This window comes from Balaenoptera acutorostrata, chromosome 19, assembly GCF_949987535.1.
Source record: "Balaenoptera acutorostrata chromosome 19, mBalAcu1.1, whole genome shotgun sequence".
NCBI lineage: Eukaryota > Metazoa > Chordata > Mammalia > Artiodactyla > Balaenopteridae > Balaenoptera > Balaenoptera acutorostrata.
Window position 1 is genome coordinate 5276975 of NC_080082.1, and position 24573 is coordinate 5301547.

The 24573-nt window shown below is 45.2% G+C and overlaps 1 protein-coding gene across 1 annotated transcript in view; it reads right to left on the minus strand.

Annotated features, from left to right (window-relative positions):
* The window catches only part of CDH13 (cadherin 13), a 1038265-nt gene that overhangs the window by 26319 nt on the left and 987373 nt on the right, over positions 1–24573 (minus strand). Inside the window, exon 11 of the mRNA XM_007182584.3 lies at positions 8875–9017. Within this exon, the coding sequence (XP_007182646.1) occupies positions 8875–9017 (143 nt within the window). The remainder of the gene's footprint in view (positions 1–8874; positions 9018–24573) is intronic.

Sequence of the window (24573 nt, forward strand, 5' to 3'; positions counted from 1 at the left end):
CCCCAAAGGGATGCCACCTGACTGCATTCCTGAATGTCGTCTCTCCATCTTGGTATTTTCCTTAACAGTCATTATTTTTTTTTCCCCTTTCTTGACACATGCCAGAAATTCTGTGTTCGTTTAAGTCTCTAATGAAGGAGTTCCTGTACTCTGAAGGCACTAATGTGGACCACATAAGGTAAGTGATGATATTCGTTTCTAAAGGTAAACTGCTCGCCAACACGAAAGGTCACACCGTATTGATCTGTAGGATGAAAGGCTTTATTGTGCCAATCATTCAACCACAGCCATTTCTGCTTTAGCAAAACAAAAGCATTTCGCTTATGATAAAACAATGTTGTTAGGTAATTTATAGCTCATTAAAACCGATAACAGTTTACGAAAAGTGCCTTGTACATCCTTGAGTGTCCTGTGGGTTACAACCTAGCCTCTATATGTAGGGAGTGATTAGTGTCTTTTCCTCCCCGAATCATCCATAACCGGGGCATTATCAATATTATTGTGAAGCGAGATTCTGGAATCTATATAGACTTGCTTTGGGGCCCCACAAGCAAACAGGTCCAAAGAGTTTTTAATTTCTATTAACTCAGAACAGATTTCCAGCCCTGTATCTATCTTTTTACATTCTTCCATTCTGATATCACAGTTTCTAGTCTCTAAGAGGTACCTAAAAAGTATATTCTCTTTCTGTGCTGCCTTACCATTGTTCTGAACTGAGTAAGTAGAGCTGTGTGTAGGAGTTATGATGGGGTCACTTCGCTTTTTGCAAAGTGTTATAGGGACTGCAGAGCGCATGCTTCACCTTGTTCTCTCTGCAGACATCCTGTCATTCACCCCTCCTGGCAGTTTTGCCACCTGCTCCCCGCTCCCCCCCAGCAGCTGGGGATTGTCCTTCCTTAGAATTACAAGATGCTGAGAGTCTAGCTTTAGGGTAACAGATACTTAGAGAGCACATGAATGGTCACAGTCTCCTGGGGAAGGCACAGTGGACCAGGGACACGCTCTCTGTGTAGCCATATATATATTTTTTCCTAGGTTGTATTGAAATATAGAAACTTTCATGTTTCCACAAATACACAGCTTGAAGAAATTTCACAATCTGAACACACCCATGTAGTTAGCCCAATATATATATATATATCCTCCACAGCTCCTTAAAACGCTAAAAACAGAGCTACTGTATGATCCTGCAATCCCACTCCTGGGCATATATCCGGAGAAAACCGTAACTCGAGAAGACACGTGGCACCCCGATGTTCACTGCAGCACTGTTTACAGTGGCAAGGACATGGAAGCAACCTAAATGTCCATCAACAGATGAATGGATAAAGAAGATGTGGTACATATTTACAATGGAGTATTACTCAGTCATAAAAAGGAATGAAATAATGCCATTTGCAGCAACATGGGTGGACCTAGAGATTATCATACTAAGTGAAGTCAGACAGAGAAAGACAAACATCATATGATATCATTCATATGTGGAATCTCATTTTAAAAAATGATACAAATGAACTTATTTACAAAACAGAAAGATGCTTACAGATATCGAAAACAAACTTATGGTTACGAAAGGGGAAAGCTAGGGGAGGGATGAGTTTGGGATTAACAGATAGACACTATCATATATGAAACGCATAAACAACAAGGACTTACTATATAACACAGGGAACTAAACTTAATATTTTGAAATGACCTATAAGGGAAAATAATCTGAAAAAGAATATATATATTCTTTTATAGCTATATATATAGTTATTTACAACATTGTATATCAACTATACTTCAATAAAAAAAAAAAGAGCCCTTCCACAACATAATCTGGAAGCATGGATTAGTCTCGCCTGTTTGACCTTCATATAAATGGAATCATTCCATATGTGATCTTCTGCTTCAGCCTTCTTTTTGCTCAATGTTATGTTTGCAAGATTCATTCATGTTGCTGTGAATAGCTGCACATCATTCATTCTCAGCGCTGTATAGACCCAATTGTGTGAATGTTCCACCATTTATTTATTCTACTTTTGTTGGGCATTTGGATAGTTTCCAATTTTGAGCTATCATGAATAGTGCTGTTATTTACATTCTGGCATAGGGGTTCTGGTGAACAGATACACACATTTCCGTTGGATGTACAGCTAGGCATGTAATTCCTGGATCATAGGGGATGCATATGTTCACCCTTAGTTGATACTCGCAGTTTCCAGAGTAGTTGTACCAGTCTACACTTCTCGCAGCTGGATATGAGAGTTCTAATGATTTCATATCCTTGCCAACACTTGGCATTTTCCATCTTTTCAGTTCAGTCATTTTGAAGGTGTGCTGAGTATTGAATTTCATTGCATTTCCTTGATCAATTTGTATTTTAGTTTATATTTGGATAGTTTAATTTTTATTTCCTTGATGAATGAAGTTGAGCATCTCTTCATATGTTTATTGGCATTTGTATATCCTCAGTTGTGAATACCTGTTCAAGTCCCTTACCCATTCCTCTTTGAGTGATGTCTTTTGCATATAGATTGTAGGATTCCTTTGTAATATAAATACCTCCTACTTTGTGGGTTACCTTTTTATATTCTTTTTTTTTTTTAGTTTTTATTTTTATTTATTTATGGCAGTGTTGGGTCTTCGTTTCTGTGCGAGGGCTTTCTCTAGTTGTGGCAAGTGGGGGCCACTCTTCATCGCGGTGCACGGGCCTCTCATTATCGCGGCCTCTCTTGTTGCGGAGCACTGGCTCCAGATGCGCAGGCTCAGTAATTGTGGCTCACAGGCCGAGTTGCTCCGTGGCATGTGGGATCTTCCCGGACCAGGGCTCGAACCCATGTCCCCTGCATTGGCAGGCAGATTCTCAACCACTGCGCCACCAGGGAATCCCCGCTTTTTATATTCTTGATGGTATAATCTGATGAACTGAAGTTCTTAATTTTAATATAATCTATCATTTTTTCCCTTTTGTCATTAGTACTTTTGTGTCCTGTTTAAAAAAACTTTGCCTATGCCAAGGACATCAGTATGTTCTAATATGTTTTTCTCTAAAAGATGTATTATTTTACCTTCCATATTTTGACCTGTAGCATATTTAGAATTGGTTATTATATATGGCACAAGAGAGGGGTCAGGATAATTCTTTTCATACGTGTGCCCCATTAACCCAGCACTATTTATTGAAAAGACCACGCTTTCTCATCTGCACTACCATGCTGTCCTTGTCATAATCAGGGACTGTATATGTGTGGGTCTGTTTCTGAACTCTCTATTCTATTTCACTGGTCAGTTTTTTCTATTTTTGAGCAAACACCACACAGTTTGAATTATTATAGTTTTCTTTTTTTAAAAAAAGTATTTATTTATTTATTTATTTATTATTTTTGGCTGTGTTGGGTCTTTGTTGTTGCATGTGGGCTTTCTCTAGTTGCAGCAACCGGGGGCTGCTCTTCATTGCGGTGCGCGGGCTTCTCACTGCAGTGGCTTCTCTTGTTGCAGAGCATGGGCTCTAGGCGTGCGGGCTTCAGTAGTTGTGGCACACAGGCTTAGTAGCTCCGCGGCATGTGGGATCTTCCCGGACCAGGGCTCGAACCCATGTCCCCTGCATTGGCAGGCGGATTCTTTTTTTTTTTTTTTTTTTTAAAGGATTTTCTTATTTATTTATTTATTTATTTTTGGCTGTGTTGGGTCTTCGGTTCGTGCGAGGGCTTTCTCCAGTTGCGGCAAGCGGGGGCCACTCTTCATCGCGGTGCGGGGACCGCTCTTCATCGCGGTGCGCGGGCCTTTCTCTATCGCGGCCCCTCCCGTCGCGGGGCACAGGCTCCAGACGCGCAGGCTCAGCAATTGTGGCTCACGGGCCCAGCTGCTCCGTGGCATGTGGGATCTTCCCAGACCAGGGCTCGAACCCGTGTCCCCTGCATTAGCAGGCAGATTCTCAACTACTGCGCCACCAGGGAAGCCCCATGGCAGGCGGATTCTTAACCACTGCAGCACCAGGGAAGTCCCTGAATTATTACAGTTTTCTAATAGGTCTGGATATACGGTAGTGTCAGTCTTCCAACTTATTCTTCAAGATTTCCTTGGCTATTTTTAGCCCCTTGTATTTCCATATGAATTTTATAATCTGTTTCTTCCCCTTTTTCTCAAAACAAAAACCTGGGATATTGCTTGGTATTGCATTGAATCCTTTAGGTCCATTTGGAGAGAACTGACATTTTTAATAGCATTGAGTCTCCTAATCCATGGATATGGTATAGGTCTCTATTTACACAGGATTAAAAACTCTTAGTAGTGTTTTGTAGTTTTCAATATAGTCTTTGTGCTGTGTCCTCATGTGGTGAAGGAAGTCTCTGGGATCTCTTCTATAAGGGAATTAATCCCGTTCATGAAGGCTTCCATCCCCATGGACCTCCCAAAGGCCCTACCTCCAAATACCAGCACACTGGGGATTAGATTTCAACATGTGAATTTGGGGGGGGATACAAACATTCAGTCTATAGCATCAGCCATCCCATCCTCCAATCCCTCATACCTTCAAAATCTGGCAAATGTCTTAAAGAGAGAATTGCTGTGTGTTTAAGGTAAGTTTGCTTGCTTTGTTAGGTGTTTGTTTCAGTGAGACCCCAGGAGATTTTACTCTGCCCTTTAAAAGGCATTTATCTATAACCATGTGCTTAAGAGCCCTCAAGTTTTCACTTTGTCACACCAGCCACATGACCATTACAAGTGTTTCTCTTTTATTTCTTTCCATCCTGGGCCCTGCCTGGGTCAGGCCTGATCCTCACCCAGAATCTAAAATAGCCTCAGAGAGAAAAAAGTGGCTGGTGGCCCTACACTCTTTTTAGAATGGTTCTTTCTTCTTTCCTATTTTAGTTTTTAGTTGAGTTAGGCTTCATTGCTTCTGCAGCTCTCTGATGCCTTTACAATTAAGATCTTTGTAATCTATCCAGATTTTTCTAGTTTTTGCAGTGGGGACACGGGTCTACTATATCCTACCATAAAGTTCCCATGGCCATATATTTTATTGACATGTTTTGGCATAAATTCCTGAGTGACTCCTTGTTTGGAGAAAATCAATTTATTTTGCTTTAGCTTCCCTCGTGTTGTATGACAAAAATTCCTTATTCTTTCATTCCATCAAATACACTGAATTTCTATAAAATTAATAAAATCAAATGCTTACTTTGGATAACATTGAGACATCAGTTAGTACTACTAACTTTGATCTAACAGCACTTACTGTTGGTTTTTCCTGGTTAACCATAATATCTAGAGATAAGTTTTCAGTGAGTGACAAAAACGAGCCTTTAAACAAAAGTTACTCTGATTTATGAGGTCTTTGAAAATTTATTCTCTTTTTGCGCTAAGTCTTTTGAGCCTTATTCAAGATTATCATCTCTAATGATGGTTCTATATAGTAATGCCAACTTGTTTTTTATTTATCATTCCATCTTCAGGGACATTTCTATCCTTTGGAAACATCTGTGACACCAGATTGGAATTTCCTTGTCTGATATTAGTATTAACAGAGTTAGATAAGAAATAGATTTCAAACTGCATTATTTCTTGAGGACCATTCTCGGCCGTATTCTTTCCTGTCTATAACCCCATTGGGGTGGGACTGACATTTACTGAACATTTAATATGGCTTTTGATGGAGAGTGTAGAGGGCACAGCACTTCATTTTCTCACGACAACCTCGTAAGTAGAAATTATCTTCCTCATTTTGTAGAAGTATTATAGAAACTGAGCCTCAGAATCTATAAGGAGCTTGCCCAGTCACACCTGGAGAGAAGACTCCTGTTTCCGGCAAAAATTAAAGTGTATTTCATTTCTAGTTTTTTGGATGAATAATTGCATAAAATATTTTATAAGGCAATGATAACTAAACTATATTTGCTGGGTTTCAAACTTCCTTCATGGTGTTCTTAGCTGAGAATTTTCTCTACAAGTACAGATACTTTTACGTAGTACAGAACTCTGAAATCATTACTTTAGCTGATCTATAATTGATACTTTTTGTTTGAAAAGCATTTTAAAATTCTTGGCTTTTTGTCCTCCACTGTTGAGGCCCTTAGCACTCCTGTCTAGACCTATTCCTTCTACAAAACTTATCTGTTTTGATGGCAACAATCTCTTGCATTGTGACTCCCTAAGTAAAACCTCCTGGCCTCTATTTCAGTCCCATGTTGCAGTGTCTCATGGGATCAACTCAACATCCACCCCATACGGACAACATGGGAACAATCCTTTGAAACCAGTTCCATTTCTATTAATGGACTAGATTTCTCACTAGAAATCTTTGTATTACCATTCTCTCTTTCATAGAGTATGTGTTGTTTTCAAAGCCTTGTTTTTTCCATCCAGATGTTTTCTAGATTCATCCTTTCTAGTTTGTTTCTGTTGCCAACAGGCATACCTTGACCCCTTCAACTAAGATACCTGCTATGTCTTACAATGTTTCCCAGCTCCAGACTCACTCCACCCAAACGACTTCCACTGCTTCTCTTACCTTGATTTCTGCACAGCTTTCTAATGCCTCCTTGCCTCATGTCTCATCATGATCTGATTGATTTTCTACACTGCCACGTGGGTTATCTTTCTAAAGTACAGCGTTTATTCTCGAGGAGTTTGATAACCAAATCAAACTCCTTGGCATAGCATATGGAGCGTTTCATGATCTACTTTATGATCTATTCCACATATACATGAGTGCCTGCTCTAAGTCAGGCACTGTGATAGGAGCTGGGTATTCCACACAAGACCTAGTAACCTTATCTCTGTAAATACGGAGCCTCCAGTACTGCCGACCAATGTTTAAGTGTCTCACATAGCCACCTTCTTTCAGGCTTCTAGTAGAATGCCTTCCCTTTTCTCAACCTATCTTTCATCACTCGGTTTAGAGATCCCCTCAACCAAGAAGCTCCCCGTGACCACCTCTGAGGCTGGATGAGGGGCTCCTCTGGGCTTAGTTCCAGTAGGACAGTTGCGACAGTGTACTGCCACCTTCTGTTTGCTAGCCTAACTTGCCAAGTAACTCATTAGCTCACTGAGCACAAGGACAACGTATTATTCACCTTTGAGTCTCCAGGACCAAGCACAGTGTCTGGTCCAGCTCTCTGTTGATGAATGTCCATGTGCTATTTCATCGTGTCAGTTTCCTCCTCAAGAACTTACGGGATCCTTTGGGTGCCTGCTCTATCAGATGACTTGCCTGGATTTTGAGATGTCTTGAAGATATGACTTTCCCGTATACATCCAAATGGTTTCTACATACTTACTCACAGTGGATGTAACCCTTCTCTTTTCTTTTCTTACCTCCCATGCCACACTCCCTTTTAATTTTGACTCCTCTGCTCTATGCCCTCAGGCACCCCAACCTCCTGACCCTGCCATTTATCCAAATCCTGTCTTTCAAGGCCAGACTCAAAGGTTGACGTCACTGTGAAACCCGCTCTGCCTACTGGGTGCCACACTGATCACTCACTTCTTAGACACGTGCTCTCCTACTTGGTTTTGTGTAAGTACCCAGCCTCTGAGAATTCTTAGTTCACCCGGTATTGGGTAATGAAGGCACATATAAAGAACCCTATAAAAATATTCATTTTGATATACATATAGGACTCAAAACCGAATCTTCAGCTATGAACAGCTGACTTTTAGGAATTACAGGGAGAGCAAAACTTCTTGTGTGATTGACACAGTAGACACCTTAGCTTAACACACCCGGAAACCAACTCTGATTCCCCCCATCTCAGCCAATGGCAAATCCTGTTAGCTCTGCGTCCGAAATATACAGAGTATCTCCAGAATCTGATCCCTTCTCATCCCCTACTCTATTACTGGTCCAAACCACCATCTTTCCTAGGTTGTCCTCAGTCTCCTAAGAGGTGTCCTACTTCTGTCCTTGTCTCCTATGTCTGATCTCAACAGAGCAGCAGAATGATCATGGCACTTTGAACTCTACTCTGAACTTGGCTACGGCATCCCATTTCAACATAAAGTAGAAGCCAAGGGTTGTATAGAGGCCCACGTGACCCTACATGATCTGCATCCCCATCCCCTTCATGTACCGCTGCCCTCTCTGCTCCAGCCCCCAGCCTCCTTGCTCTTCCCTTAGATTGCTTCAGGGGCCCCATCCCCACTTTCTTCATGTTTTTACTCAATGTCACTTCCTCAGTGAGCCTCTTGGGGCTCTCTGGTTCAAACTGTAGCATCCTTTCATTTGCTATCTCTTTTTCCTGTTTCATACGTAAATAGTATACTTTTTTTTTCTGAATAGTATGTATTTTACTCAATTTCCTTCCGTTCTCCATGACTGTGTCAGCTGCACGTGGACAGTGATTTTTGTTTGTTCACGACTGTATCCCCAGTGTCTGGAACAGAGTCTGAATTGTGGATATTGCATTATTAGCTTTTGAACGAACAGCAATTGTTCTGCGCTTATGAAGCTACCAGCTGAGGGGACCTGATGTCTTTCCATGGTGCATATCATAAGAGGAAAAAAGCTGAGGGAACAATTCAATTGTCAGGGTCGGTGATGTCCTCTGGGACTTCCTTTCAACTTGGATTAGGTAAAAAAACCCTCCTTGTAGATGAGAACATGACACCAAGATGAAGGACATCAATGTGGTTTCCTAGCCTTGGCGCCTACTTGAGACGGAGCCCAGTGAGCTCGCTGCTCTGACCCCTAACTAGACAAAGAACCAGGAATTCCAGGACTTGGGGACTTTACTGACTCATGTGTGTTTACACATTTGCTTTCCCTGCCCCCCTCACATTTAATTCTTCCCAAGCACACCTTTACGTATATCAGAAGAAATGTAAAAATGTAAAAATATATTTATAACCGAAAAATATTCACATACTGGCATTTAAAAAATGACTCACCACTGTCGATTGCCAGGAAGAGAGCAGTGTATACGCTGTTGTGGACGAATGGGGACTCGCGGTCCAGCACAGCAGTGGTGTCGACAGTCCCGTTGATGGGGTTGATATTCAGCCAGCCTGCTGGGTCCTTGTAAACAGAATACCTGAAAAAAAAAAATCCCCAAACAACGTCAGATTACATTCAAAATAGATTCAAGAAATGTTCAAGGAGTACTGGGCACAAGCTCCCAGGTTAGCTGCCAGATAATTCTTAATACAAATCCAAAAACATCTTTATAGCACAGTTGTTCATTCAGAAAGTAATGACTGACCATTAACTCTGGGCCTTTTCTGTTTTAAATATTTTGTACATGCACCTCCTTTATTCCTCATGACAAGCCTGGGAGGAAGGAGCTCTTATCTGCCCAGTTCTCACAGAGACAGAGTTCATAGCCTGTCTCCTGAGTCCAAGTCCAGTTTTTTTTTTTTTTTGCTTTTACACCTTGGATGCATCTAGTATGCAGACTAGGCAGGAGAAGCACTGTCATGAAGGTACAGGCAAGGCACATGGACGCTTGGAGGAAGTAATTATCTCTGATGGAGGGTAACCCTGGGGTCCTCACAGAGGATGCAGTATCTGAACTAAGACAGAAGGAATGGGGGGATATTGTCAGAGAATGAGAGGACAGACACGTCAGGAAAAGAGAAGAATATGAATTAACATATGGAACAGAGATATCACTAAAAATGTAAGTTCCACAAGAGCAAGGATATCTGCTCACTGTCGTGACCCCAGCTCCTAGAACATTACTTAGCACATACACAACACTCAATATATAGCTGCTGAGTGATGTTTAGGGACCAGAAGGTAGATGGTCGTGGTTGGAAAATAGCTTCTCTAGGGGAAACCGAAAGAAAATGATTTGCAGAGACAAATTATAAAGAACCTGAACCACCGTAGTATGGGGTGTGGATTCTGGATAACGGAAACAATCAAAAAATTTAAAAATGTTCTTATTTTTGAGGTTGTTGTAAAAGTAATACATGCTCATTGTAAGAAGTTCAAACAATAAACATGTACATTAAGTAAGAAATGAAAGTCTTATATATCAGGGAGACTGACTGAACATGACCCAGATTTCTTTGAACCGGGTGGCTTGGTATATGTGGGACTGTCCCAGGGACACCTTGCTAGTGCTCCAGCCACGTTAGTACTTAAGCCAGAAAGACGCTTGTTGGTGTTTTTGCCATTCTCTACCCAGCAATGTTTGGAATTCATGTCCCTGAAGAGACATGAGAACTGTTAGTTCATCAGTCTTACACAGATCCCTGAAGTTGACCATCTCTGCCTTATACTGCCAGCTTTGGTTCTAAGAATGTCTAAAACTGGATTTAGCCAACAAGATGGCAAATCTCTGAATGAAGCGTTTGGGGCAGATTACCATCCTAGTCTTCACAGTGGAAAAGATGTCCACGTTCCTAATCTCAGGAAGCTGTGATGTTACCCTACATGGTAAAAACTTGGCAGGTCTAATTAAGGATCTTGAGATGGGGAGATTTTTTTGGATTATTGGGAGAGGAAGGGGCTAAATGGCAACCACAGGTGTCCTTATCAGAGGGAAACAGAGATTTGAGACACACAGAAGAGAAGGCCATGTGACCATAGAGGCAGAGACTGGAGTGATGCAGCCACCCGAAGCTGCAAGAAATAAGGAAGGGTTCTCCCCTAGAGCCTTTAGAGGGAGGATGGCCCTGCTGACACCTTGATTTTGGCCCAGTGAGACTGATTTTGGACTTCTGGCCTCCAGAAGAATAAATTTCTAGCCACCAAGTTTGTAGTAATTTGTTACAGGGGCAACAGGAAATTAACACAGTAGATATAATATCCCCACTTACGGATGAAGAAACTAAGGCACAAACCACACAGATCCTAGGACTGTACAGTCTGGACATGGGCCCAGGTGGTCTGACCCCAGAGCCTATGTTCTAAACCCCCATGCTAAGCCGCTTCTCAGCAGAAGATATGCCCTGAATTTTGAGAAAAAGTTAGCTCTGAGGATAGAATCAGGGCTCCTCTAAGTGTAATGGGTCCAATCATTCGTGTGTAGGAGAGACCAAGGGGCCGTCCACAAATGTGTGGCCAAGGAGACGGGGATCCACCAAGGTTCTTCGTCCCTGACTTGGAGGTAATCTTGGAAGGTTGTAGCGTGCCTGTCTCCTGAGGGAGGCTGTGGTCACTGAAAGGAGGGGTGGTCAGCTGGTCCTTGAGAAGGGGACTGAGGAATAAGAAACATGGGCTAGCAGAGGGAACAGGCATCCAAGGAGCCTCCAGGAGCCTCTGGTTGCAACTCAGCTGCCTCACAACAGGCAGCACTGCAGTCGTGTCCCAGCCTCACCACCAGCTAGGGAGACCCTCCACTGGCTCCCAGGCTCCGCTGCAGCCTCAGCACCAACCCCTGGACGTCTTTGGGCTTCTCAGAGGCACTGACAGACCCTCTGACACAGAATTCTCATTTTAATTCATACAGAGGCACGCCGGTTTATTTCAGCCGCTTGTGAACTTGAGGCACATGAACAGACCCAAGCATCTCTGTGCACACCAATCAAATTCAGTTTTTATACTGAAAGCAGACGGGCCAGACCTGGGACTGCAGAACACCACCAGGAAGAGGACCCTGCAAATGCTTCCCGGAAGGCATGGGATCAGTCTTCAGTGTAACAGCCTCAGGGGCACAGCATCTGTTACCGAAGAACGCACGTCTGTGTACCCGACGCAGAGTGAGGCCAAACAATACCAAAACGTCGGAGTCTGGAGCAGAGAAAGGTTTACTGCAGGGCCATGCAAGGCGACCGGTGTCTCACGCCTTAAAAAGAAATCCAAAATCCCCATAAGCTTTCAGCGAAGCCCTTTTACTAGAAAGATGAGGGAGGGGCATGGTTAGCTGTTGCAGACTTCTTGGTGTCGGATCCTTTGTACTTGAGGTCAGGTCACCGGCAGGTCACGGTGTTCCTGTAAACCTCCACCAGAACAAATGTTACTCTCTGTTCTGACAAGTAAGGGCAAGGTCCCAAGGCTCAACTTTGGCCCTCTGAGGTCCAGGCCCTGGCTGAGAGGAGGGGGTCCCTGCGGGGGCCAGTTACCCCGCCCGGGAGCGTTCGTCCACACCCAGGCTGGGTCCTCCCACCACTGCCCAGGCCCGGCTGAACAGGCAGATCTCAGCTGGCAGCGCCCTCGGGGCCAGGTCCCCAGACTCCGCCCAGCCGTCATCACTGAGGGAGCCTGGCACCCAGGACCCCGCCGGCCCTCAGGCCTTTCATTTAACCTGGAGAGAACCATTTGTAAAGGATCAACAAGAGTTCACGTGGTAGCAAATACCAAGCAGGTGAATGCCCAGCTCGCGACTATCGCCCTGCTTTGAGAAGAGCCCCAAACACAGAGGCGGACCTGAAGTAATGATTTGCACTGTCCTCGCAACTTAACCCTGACCTCTGGCCACCTCCTAGGGGGAGACAACTGATCTAAGCTAGACCAAGTTTTGAAACTTGAACGGAGAGGCTGAAGCTGGCTGAAGCTGGTACCTTAATGGCAGTGTCCGTCTACTCCCGTTGCTGAGGCCTCCATGGACCTCGACCCACGGAGACCGCTGCTGCCATTAGGTCGCGGAGGTGGGGATGCGGGAGGGGTTTGCAGCGTCCTCAAGGCCTGGGCCCGGCCAGTGGGCGGCCGTGGCGAGGGCTCTGGAGCTCTGCGGGACACAGCCCCCAGCTCACCCGCCGGCCCCGGGAACAAGGCCGCGATGCAGAAGACCACTGCGAGGCTGCCTGTCGGCGGAACGGCGGAACCTCTAACCGCCACGCGAAGAGTCTCGCGCTAGGTCTCGCGATACGGACCGCGCGGCGGCTCCTCCCCTATTACACATCCATTTGATAAAATAGTATCAACACAGCAGCATGCAACGCTCAACTGAGCATTTACTAGGCGCCAGGCGCTGTTCTAACAGCTTCCCGCATCTACTTTGTCAGCCTTCACATCAACGCTGTGGGGTCGATAATATTATTCCCATTTTACACATGAGGGAACTGAGAGGATGCTGGATGCTATAGATCTTATAATTGTCTTAATTTTTTCTATTAGTAAATTACAAGCTGCAGATTTCTTAGTTTGAACTTCCGTCATTTTAAACTGACTTGTATATTAAAAAAAAAAGATCTTAAGTAGGATGTTTTATTTTTAAAAAATGTAGCACTGTGACTTTTTGCCAAGGAAAATGATAAATATTGAATATTATTCCAGTGCAAAAACAAACCAAACCAAACCAACAACAACAAAACCCCTCAGGGCGATAAATGCCTTTGCCAAGGTCAACAGCTAGTGTGCAGCAAGGCTGGGATCTGAACTTGGTGCCAGGGCCCTGCCCAATCACACACGTCGTCAGCATCATGGGGGAGTTAAAAGCATAGACTTCGGAGTGAAAAATACTTGGATTCTGGCTGTGTGACCTGGGGCGAGCTAGTCTCTGTGATTCTGTTTCCTCCTCTGTTAGGTGGGACAATCCCAGTGACCTCAAGGGTGGCTGTGAGGGCAAAGTGAGGCCTGACTCCAAGTGGCTGATGTGTGTGCCAGCGGCCACTGAGTCAGGCCCAGTGTGCTCTCTTTTGACGTGATCCACACCGTCCTCAGAATGTTTTGGAAATATATGACTCAGTGAGCCCTGGGGAAACAAGGTTTTGAAGCTAAAACAGTGATGGGGAACAGATGGAGAGAATGAATGAGGCTAACGGAGGTTTTCCCACACTCCTTTGATGCCTCAATTATCATTTCCATATTTCTTCAAAACAGAAGACATGTATTACTCATGAGAATGAACTGCTTTAAAAACACCAGCCTTTTGATAGTAATTTACACGTACACCTGGCAAAATGCTATCTTCTAAGACCCACCTGAAATGTCTCCTCTGGGTCCCCCTGTTTGAGTTCCCCAGTTAGAAGAATTAGTCACGCCTTCCTCTAAGTCCTTATAGATTAAAATGCCTTTAAGAGCATCATATGGGCCCTATAGGTCTGCCACCTTCACCAACTTCTCAATGTCAGGATGAGGTTAAAGTTGGCTATACTACTGCATGCTTACCGTGCCTGGCTTTGTGCTAACCATTCATAGTCAGACCACATTTATTTCTGTGGTTTGCAACACCCTGATGAAGTGGGTATCATCGCTGTTATAAAGAAGAGACAACCAAGGCTCAGAGAGGCTTAGCAACTTGCCCAAAGCAGCACAGCTAAGAAGTAGCCGAGATGGAATTAAACACAGGTGCGCCAGATTCCAGGCTCTGGATCCTAACCAGGATACTGTGTTTATGCCCAGGAACAGGTGTTGGCCATTCTGCATCCTCAGGGCTGAGTAGAGTGCCCGAACAGGTGGTCACCCAGTAGATGTTACTGCATCCTTTCTCTTTCAGTTGGAACAATCAAGGAAATGGAAAATGCAAAGAGAGGTGACATTTGTTTCCCATCTTATCAGGTAACAAGTTCACAGTTGATCCAGGAGTGATTTGTGGTGGTTCAACATATTTGAAATCATGAAAAAATTAAATGGATATTTAAATATCCATATTTTATTCCTTGATTAATCAACTCAGAGTTTAGATTATAAATAAAAACTGAATGAAATAATCTAGCTTTCCACATTGGCAAAGAATGCTCTTTCATTCTCCCATCATTTTTTTGTGTTTTGGTTTTTTTTTTGGTCTTACGCTGCTACAGTTTTGCAGAACAATGAACATGTTTGCTTCTTGAATAAGGAAAAGTTATATTCAGTAAAAAGCTTACAGATGTTAATTGGAAGCTGTCCCCTAAGAACAATGCCCTGTAAAGGCCTGTACCCATCACATTTCCAGTGAAAGCATGAACTTGAGTGGTTTTACAGGATAATATTCCACTATTTTATTTTCCTTAAAAAATAATCAGGTCTCCATCGTTGTCCTATTTAATTGAATTTTTGCTGGGCCCTTTGTTTTCCGCTATTAGTTGATGTATTTTGTTTGGTGCCTCTTCCAATCGGAGACCTTAGGGAGGTCTGCCCGTGCCGCAGATCTCCTCGATGCCCATCTTCCTGCGTCTCCTCAGAATCACAGCCACGGAGAGAGGAGGACGGGGTCATTCCATTTACTGAGAATTCCCAAGTGCCCAGTGCTGGGTTTCACTGTGCCCACGCCCTCCAAACTAAGAGCTGCATGGAAGCTGCTGCAAGTAGGTGTGATCCTCCCTAACCCTGGAGATTTTTACCCCAGAGGGGAAAAGAGCTCAACACCTATCAACCAACCTGCCCTTCCACCTCCTGGCCTATGAGCCCTTGTGTCAAATCAGCCCTTTGGACCGACTGGCCAGGCACTCTGTAAGTTTCTGCATTTTCAAAGGTGTCTTTTAAATAAACCTTTAGTGCAAAAATACTGGCGTGCAAGATATTTTCTGTGCTTCTGGGCCTGAAAAATGCATATGCCTTATTAAATTGGAATTTCCAGGCAATTTATCTGTAATGTGAACTTTGCTTGTTACAGGGGAAGAAAAATCAAATTAAAAACAAGACTCATTTCACTCTGTATGTAGCTTCACAGGAGCTGCTCGCATGCTTGCCAAGGCTCGACCTCTTCCAGATGTCAGCATTGAAAGACACAGGGCAGGCTGATTAGTAGATCAGGGCAGCGGGGAGGCGGGGAGCGGGGCACCTAACCACAGTCCGGGCCTGCTTCCCTCCTGGGAAGCGGGCTTACTGTCCGCAGGGCCCTGGCAGAGCAGGGAAGGAAGCTCCCAGGCCAGAGGCCTGGGCTCGGTATTGACCTGGAAGGACTTCCAAGCCAGGGGCCCAGCTCTCATGGGGGGGAACCATCAGAAATATCCCGGGTGATGGCATGGATTGTAGGGAGGGTTCGTATTTTTAGACCAACATACGAGCCTAAGCGCAGCTCATTCTCAAAGCGGAGTCAGTAAGGATGGGAAAGATTATGAGAGCCTGGAAAATGAAAACAAGGAAAGGGGAAATACAGAGTGATTTTCTATTCCTACTGAAGGAAGCAAACAACCCTGTAAAACCACAGGGAAGAAAGGAAACAGTAGGTGTATACTCAGCTCCTCACTTAATTCCAGCCCAATGGGCCCACTATGTTCGATGAAATATCTGCTTGGGTGATTCAAATCAACCACTTTATTTAAAAACAGAACTAGAAAGAATTCCCAGCAGAAGGAAATACAATGTTTTGAAATAGCTCATGTAGCTATGGCTCGGAGAACAAAGGAAAGGGCATATTTCAAATCTCCTGACAAAACATACACAAGAGACTGAGGGACCAGTGGATTCCAGAATCCTAGCTCAGTTACACAGGACAGACCACCACAGCGTTTGTAGAAATCTGGGGGACAGCTTTCTCTCCTGCTCCTGGGGAACCAGAGCCAAGGAAGGCAGTCTTGCTAACAGGAAGGACTTCTCAGGGACGGAGAGATGCCACAACCAGCAGACGTGGAAAGGAAGAGCTGCCCAGACCCCTACCATGACAACAAGCAATGCACAACCACACCTAAGGAGCTCACGTTCCACCCTTCAGTGGACACAGGTAGGTTTGGTGTGAGTCCATTATCTCTGCTCTGTCATAGGAAGTAGGAGGTGAGATCACTAGGGATTATCTTTTGCTTGGACCACTCCAGTGCACCTGATTCTTGCTTCTATTCTACTTGCTACAGTCAGTTCTTCAAAGAGCAGCCAACTGAAAATTGACCATTTTCAGTGTATATCTCACATGATGTAAGTTCCTGCTCAGAATCCTCCAGTAACTTCCCTCTGGGCACAGAATAAAATCCAAACTCCCGACCATGTCGCCAAGGCTTTGCCTAACTCTCCACCCGCCTTTCATCTATCTCGTTTGACTGTGTCTCTGGTACCTAGAAGAGTGCCTGGCACACACTGAGTAGCTACTCAGTTGTTGGATGAATGAATGAATGAATGAACAAGCCTTCTTCCACATGCTTTGACTGACCCAGATCCTGGGTGACCCAGAATTCTAAAGGAATTTTGTCCCGAGGTGCCCCATGGACAGACCTCTCGAAGAGGCTACTAGACCATCTCTCTCTTGTTACAGCCAAACTCCCACCTACATGCTGCTTCAGATGTGCCTTCACTGGGCTCTGACCTCACCCATGCTGTCAACAAGGGGATTAGTTAGATTAGCCTGTGTGTCGGGCGGGGGTCCCGAAGACCCCCTCCCCCAGGTTCAGTAATTCACTAGGAGGACTTACAGCCCTCAGGACATGGTCACACTCCTGGCTAAGATTTATCACAGGGAAAGGATGCAGAACAATATCAGCAAGGGGAACAGGCACATGGCGTAAAATCCAGAGAAATCAGGTGGAGTCCTCTCCCAGGGGAGTCACACAGGATGAGCTTACTTCCCCAGCAATGTGTTGTCTACCAGGGAAGCCCATTAGGGACTCAGGGCCCAGGTTTGTACTGGGGGCTGGCCTTGCAGGCACCCGCTTCCTGGCAGGGAGCAAAATGGCTGACTTGCAGAAGGAAAGCAGGTGTCCAGCACAACCATATTTTTTGGCACAAAGCCTGAATTCAGGCACAGGGAGCCCTCCTCCCAGGTAGGGTGCTGTGAACCCTCCAGAAATCCAACCTTCCAGGCATCAGCCAAGGGCCAACCTTGCCAGCAGGCCTTTCTGGGGACAGCAGTTTCAGGCTCTTCTCTGCATGTTCCATGATCAGAACAAGGAGACTGATGGGTCAAAAGAAATTCTACTTCTTTTTAGAAATCATTTAATTCCTGGTTCTCCTAAAACCATGTTAATTCTCCTAAAACATATCCAAACCCTTGAGGAAGCCAGAAATCATGAGGGAACACGTTCTCTAGGTGAGGTGATGGCTGGCTTCCACCCTCTCACGTATACCCAATGACACGCAGATTAGGCCTTTTGTGTTTATTGCAGAAAACTCAGGCAACATAGATAAGCAAAAAGAAGAAAATTAAAAGCACCCTCATCTACCTCCAGAAATAAGCATTACTAAAATTTGGTCTAGAGGCTTCCAGACTATGTATAGATACACACATGAACACATGCATGCATGTGACCATGCTGTTCACTCCCTCACTGTGAATAACTATTTGCTGGGCATCTCCTGTGCCAGGTGCCGAGTGTGGTGCTGGGTGGGCAGCAGTGGATTTCCTGTTTTGTTGGAACTTACATTCTGGCAGGCAGAGAGGATGTTAATTAGTAATTTACGTTAGTTATTTAATTACACTGGTGATGACTGCGGCCAAGGCAGTTTCCCTCACATAACACATCATGTTTTTCTAGTTTTCAGTATTTGCTTTCTGTTGTATTTAGAACTGGAGACACACATTCATTGATCACCGAGGAGGTGCCACACGATGTGTGTACGTTATTACATATCATCGCCCCATCAGCCTGGAAGGTAGATACTATTACCCCATTCTACAGATGAGGAAACAAAGGCTCAGACTGGGCCAGTAGCTTTTAAGTGGCAGAGCTGTGGTTCCGATACAGATTCTCTGTCTCCTGAACGTAGTCTGTATTTTTGTTTGCCTTGAGAGTAGACTGTGAGGGTTGGTAATTTTTCTATGCCATTAGCTCTCCAGATCTGGCTTGTATCAGGGTTACCAGGTTGCTGAGTATGATGGGGCCTTTCTGCTTTTACCAAGTTCCCCAGGTGGTTCTGGTTTACCAAAGCTTGAGATCTACCACTCAACCCACAATGATTAAACTCGGAAAGGAAACCCTAGGACTGTGTCCTGTGGGTGGGTTTTATTTAGGGGGTTAACTCAGGAACATGGCATTGGAATCTACACAAGAGTAACATTTTCTAAAAAAAAAAAACAAAAAACCCAAACTATTAAGCTAATATAATACTCTTGTAAAATCCTATTTCTGTTTATAAAATTTCATACACCCTTGAGAAAGGTTTAATATAATACAGCACATGTGTGTGAATTTAATATCTTCATCACTAGAAAGTCTCAAATAATATTGTCTTAAACTGTTCTTTTATTGGAAGGTTCATATTGACAACTTCTAAGTCAAATTAGAGACTTAACCACTGGGACAAACTACTCAGTTATGATGCAGATATCAATGGTAACTGAGGTCTGAGAATCATTTGTTCTAAAAAATAGTCATTCTTAGTCACCACCTGCTCTCACTAGTGGGAGAGAAAGGGGCGGGGCCCCAGCCAGCGGGACACTGACCTTGCTCAAGATTATTGTGAATCTTCTGACCCCGCAGAAGACACTGCCGACCCCCGACCTGCTCCTCAGCGCGTGAGCCCTGTGTGCGCGGAGCCTTCCCTGCCAAGCAGAGGGGAGCTGACATTTCCCGGGCACCAGCTACTTGCCGGGATCATGCTTGTCATCTCCAAATACCGGCTCACCACCTGTGCCAGGCAAGGCAGGTCTGCTGCTCACCTCTCCCAGCAAAGGTCACACCTGCTCTCTTGTTTGAGGCCATTAATCCTTTGTTATAATTTGCTGCCAGTGTCCTTACAAAGGGGCTGATAGGAAGGACCTTTTGTGCCTGTGACATGGCTTTGGGACCGGGCTCTTTCCAGTTAGAGCTTCATCCCCATTCTGCAAACTTATTTCCGAAGATGATTTATGAAGTCTCCCACCCTGCCTTCGAAACCTACGTGAATGCAGCAGTTATTAAAAAAGGAAGCAAAGTCCCCACAGCCCTGATTATAAATGTCTTGTAAGGTGCCCTCAATATTGACTCAGGCCAAAATGATCACAAAGAAATACGGAGAAATCTAGCAAGACAGATTCAACGTGTTGATTCAACGTGTTAAGTCACAAATTTAACAATGTCAGAAAATTTTGGAAACTGGGACCCTGATACAGTAACTACATATGTGGCTCTTTTCAGTAACAGGCTGAGACTTCAGATTTCTGAAATCCAAGAACACATTTGTCAACTCTAGACAAGAACGTGAGTTGATATCTTCAGTGTTGGTGAAAATATTAAACAGATGCTTTAAAAATGCAACTACAAATTGTTTTTCATGATTAATGATCATTATCATGATCATTAATTTTGCTATTAATGATCAGGCCTGGCTCCTCCTCTGTGCACTGTCGTCAGGGTTACATTTCCCACACCTGTATATCCGGGCTGGGTGGCTTTTCCCAAGCGCTAGAAACTGCACTTGGAAGGGAACAGGATGACTTGGAATTTGGTACAGTTTGGTAAAATGTAAGCTTTCCTTCGTGTGAGGATATTCACCCGTCTGTTCACTTATTCGCTCATTCCATGAAGAGTCATCTGGCTTTCACTGTGTTCCTGGGTCCAAGAATGCAAACAAGAACAAGCCAGCAAGGATGGCTCATCATCTGAATATTCCACTGACCATGTCATGAATGAACTTCTGGCCATGTCTGTAATGGTCTCTAACGTCCCTCCCCGCTTAACCCTGGTCGGCAGACTTATGAGTCAGCCTCTCAGAGACCAGAACCATCCAAATACATGCCAACCAGCACAGAGCACGATGTTCATCTCACAGAAGACGAGGGATTCCAGGAAGAGGCTCAAAGCAATGCTGGACTAAGTAAACCCCAGACAATGAGGAAGCAGCAGAGAGAATCCAGTCACCAGACAGAAGAAGAGAAAGGAGAATTTTATCAGGGCCTCAAAAAAGAATGTTCTGCAGCATGTATTTGCAAATTCACGTTCTGGGTAAAGAGGCTAAACATTTGAGTGAAAGGTACTTGCACGGCTGCTGGCAAATGTATAAGGACAGAAAAAGCATACATTTTTTTAGCAGACAGGTGCTTAATAAAAATTTTAAAGATTATAGTAGGGTTAATTGATGAGAACAAAGTAACTCAAAAACTTAACATGAGGTCCTTTAAAAAATTATCATAGAGCTCTTACGTGGGCTGATAATTTTATTATGATGTGACTTAAATACTTACATATGGACATAATTCTTGTGCAACTGTAAAACCAAAACAAATTTACAGAAACACGGAGCCAATGAAATTTAAATTAACATCATAAAAACAAGTGGTTTGCCCAGGATTAGGTGACGCCCTCTGGCAAGGGGATGAAACGCTGGCAAGGCTTGGAAGGACACCTCTTCGTAAACGTGCCAGGCAAGCTGAGCGTGAAGTGTAGCGTGTGCTGTCATGCATGTTGTTGGAAAAACTGTGTCAAAGCAAAACAATCCTTGGTTCATCCATGTTCACTCCGAGAACAGCTTATGGCTGGGGTTAAAACAAACTAAGAAACAAATTGATTTTCATCATTTATTGTTCCAAAATAAGATCTCAGTCAAATCTTTTTTTGGTTTTGAGTTGGATTTTGGTCCCCACTTTAAATCAGTTCGTCTTCGGTGGTCCTTTTCTCTCCCTGTCTTCCCTAGATAAGGGCTGCTGGTGGTCCCTGCTCTTGAAGGATCACAAATTGGAGGACTTGAGCTGGATGAAGGCCGTGGAGGCAGGACTTTGGGGGTGCTGAGCCCCACACTGAGACGTGCCCTAGGAAATTACTCCAGGCCCACATGCCTCCACCTAGGACCGCTGAGGCCAAAAAACATCCTCAGGAAGAAAACAACTCGTGCTAAGCCTAACTCTAGAGAAGCGGCCATCTCTTCCTAGAAAATCTCAACGTTTATAAATAGTGAAAACTAAAGGCACCGCTCTCGACGCCAGCCTCCACTTTGCCCTCAAACAAGCCCCTTCCGTTTTTTGTGCGTTTCTAATACGATGACAGGATTCTGCTGTCTTATCAGGCTTCTTAAAAGGAGACTTTCACTTTCCTATCCCACCAGACCATGTTTAGGCTGTGCGATGGGGTCCAGTTCTCAGTGGCCACTCATGGGCCCATCCTTAATGTCCCCAGGGCACAGGGAAGGTCCACATTCCTCAGGTCTAATTATGTAAGCATTGCAGTCAAGGTTCGCCCATAGCCCAGCCCTCACCCCCACCCAGGGCTGTGCAGCCCCACCCCCAGGGATCACCGTCATGCCCCCAAGGAAGCAAAGGGGGCCCTGCTGGCCCTAGGCCAGCCTCTGTCCTGCAAGCCCATCTGCTGGGGTAGAGTCAGGCCAGGGTGGAAGGTGGGCCTGGCCCTAGGACCCTTGGATGGTGATTAGAGGCAGGGTTTCCAGTGTATAAGGGTCCTCCAGAAGGCCAACACTCAAGTGAGGAGGGGGACGGAGCTCCCTAGACACTCACTTTGGGAGATTTGGGGTGACCAACTTGAGACAAAGCAGCCTCTCTTTCTCTGATTTCCAGGACAGAGGTTGGATTTCTTCCTCACCCTGCAGGCATGTAGCTCAGCATCCTGTGGCTTGTGAGGCCATCCCTCGTCCATGATTGCCCAACTTTACTAACACTTATTAGAAGGCTGAAAAGCAAAATAAAATAAACTAGTTTCAGCATTTCAGAGTTTGGGACAGATAAAGCCCCCTGCAGCGTGTGGCCCAGGTTGGGGGCCTCTCTGCCCAGGGCTGTACAGCTTGCAGGTCAAGTTCAGCTTCTGTCCACTAAAGGCGATGGTGTGGTGGTGTCTGGGCCAGGTGCTGTTTCCCATGGTGGGTTGTCTTGAAGAAATGTGGGAGAGCAAACCGGGATGTCAGAAGACCAGCACAGGAAAGTTAGTCAAACCCCCTGCATTCGTTCTCAGTTTATTTTTATTGGGTGATTAACTGACAGGCCATGGCCGTTGCTCAGCCCCTGAGCCTTTGAGCTCAGCTCAGACCAAGCTGGGCAGAGGTATCGGCACTTTCGAGAAGTCGATGAGTGAGGCTGCCGCAGGGACCACAGTGGGACAGATGGATGGCTGAGCCCGGCTTTACGCCTTGAAGGTCGGTGAGCACAGCCTGGCCAGCTGCCACGGAGAAGGTTCTCATGGGCGTGTGCTTGGCTTGGCGGACAGGCCTCCTCCCTCCACTGGAGTCCAGGTGGTGAGCGACTGCAGACACTGCTTCTTACGGAGGCTGGGCTGTGGGGAGAGCCACACGGTTCTTGGCAGGAGCCGAGAGGGTCTGGGCTGCATACGGAGAGACCTTGCCTGGAGCGCATTTCCACTGACCTTGGCATGGCCCATGGTCTAGCTGAGTTATCCCCCAAGCAGGTGATTCCACTGGCTCCCCTGTGGGAAGGAGCTGGCAGGCATCTCCCACCACAGAGCCCTGGGCACTGATGTCCTACATTCACTCCATGCGTATTTTTGGAAGACATGTTAGAAGCCCAGAGCTCTGCTAGGGACTGGGGAGACTGCAGTGAACAAGGCAGGAAGCTCCCCGCCCCCTGATGCGGACCTTCGCCGAGAGCATTCATCGCCGGACACTGCACTTTGCACACGAGGTGGTGAGTGCACACGATGGGGAGCGGCTGTCTCCCTCTCTTCCCAAGCCCAGTGATTTGTCACACGTCTGGTCCATCGCAGGTCTTAGTCAAGGACGGGTGAGCGCATGAGCAAAATGCCAGTGCATGAAAAGCAAACGGGAGGACAAGCTACGGAATTCTGAGGAGTCAATGTCCCAGCATTGGCAGGGCGTGTGAGGACGGCCGTGTGCCTGGTCCACACGGTATGCGGTGGGTAAGTGGCCCCGGTGCACTCAGGTGTGCAGAGCCACAGAGCTTTTGACAAGGGCGACAACGCATCCTGGGCCTCTGAGCCTCCCGCTGCCCGAGGACGCCAGCTGTTTCCTCATTCTTGCCTCCCCACCATCCACCCATCCTGCTCCCCAGACCTGAGGCCCCCAGCCCTCCACCCTCCCAGCCTTCGTTTTAGCTGCTGGTTTCTGCCGGGAATTCTGTCCCCAGCTCTCTGCTTGGCTGGCTCATTATCATTCTTCAGACCTCAGTTCAAATGTCACCTCCTTCCTACCCAGCCCATCTAAGGGGCCTCTCCCATTGACTCCCCATTCCATCAGGCTGTTTGCTTTCCCACTGGCATGTGCTGTACCCTGCAGTCAGCCTGCTAATGTGGTTACGTATTGATTTACTTGTTCACTGCCCGTCTCCCCACTGGAATGTAAGTTCTACAAGAGGACAAAGGCTTGTTCACAGCTGTCCTCAGGGCCTAGTTAGGGCCCAGCTCGTGGTGCAAGTTTAGCAAGTGTTTGCTGAATAAATAAATAAGCCAGTATGGTTGCATGGAGGCAGAATATAAGAAGAGTAGTCAGCCCGTCCAAAACATTTACTTTGAGCCTTGTTGTTTTATATCAAAAGTAGTATTTACAGTGGACATTTCTCAACGGTCCACTGCAGCATTTAAAATCTCCCAGGACCCTCTGGAATGGTCCACATGAGAGACTTTTACTCATTTTACATGTTTCCTGTCTGAACTCTAGAAAAGGAAAACTTACGCTTTCTGGATGAATCAACCTCTTCTAAACTGACTTCCCAGAAGACTCAAAAAGAACCCAGGTAATTCTTTGCACTTGTCTTGATTGCTTGGTTGTTTAAAAAGAACATCGCATATGCTTTTTGTGTCTTGAACTTTTCATCTAATTGTGATTAAAAGAACATCTCAGTTTAGCCAAGAAGGAAGAGTTGTCTCCAACATCGCCAGTTCCTAAAACAACACTCCTAGAAGGAAATAAGTGAAAATCCCTTAAAACTCTATATATTCTTTGATCTAGAAATTCCTTTGCTAATAATTTAGCCTAAAGAAATAGTAAGGGAGCAACTTCTAAAATTTGGGAATGCTGGG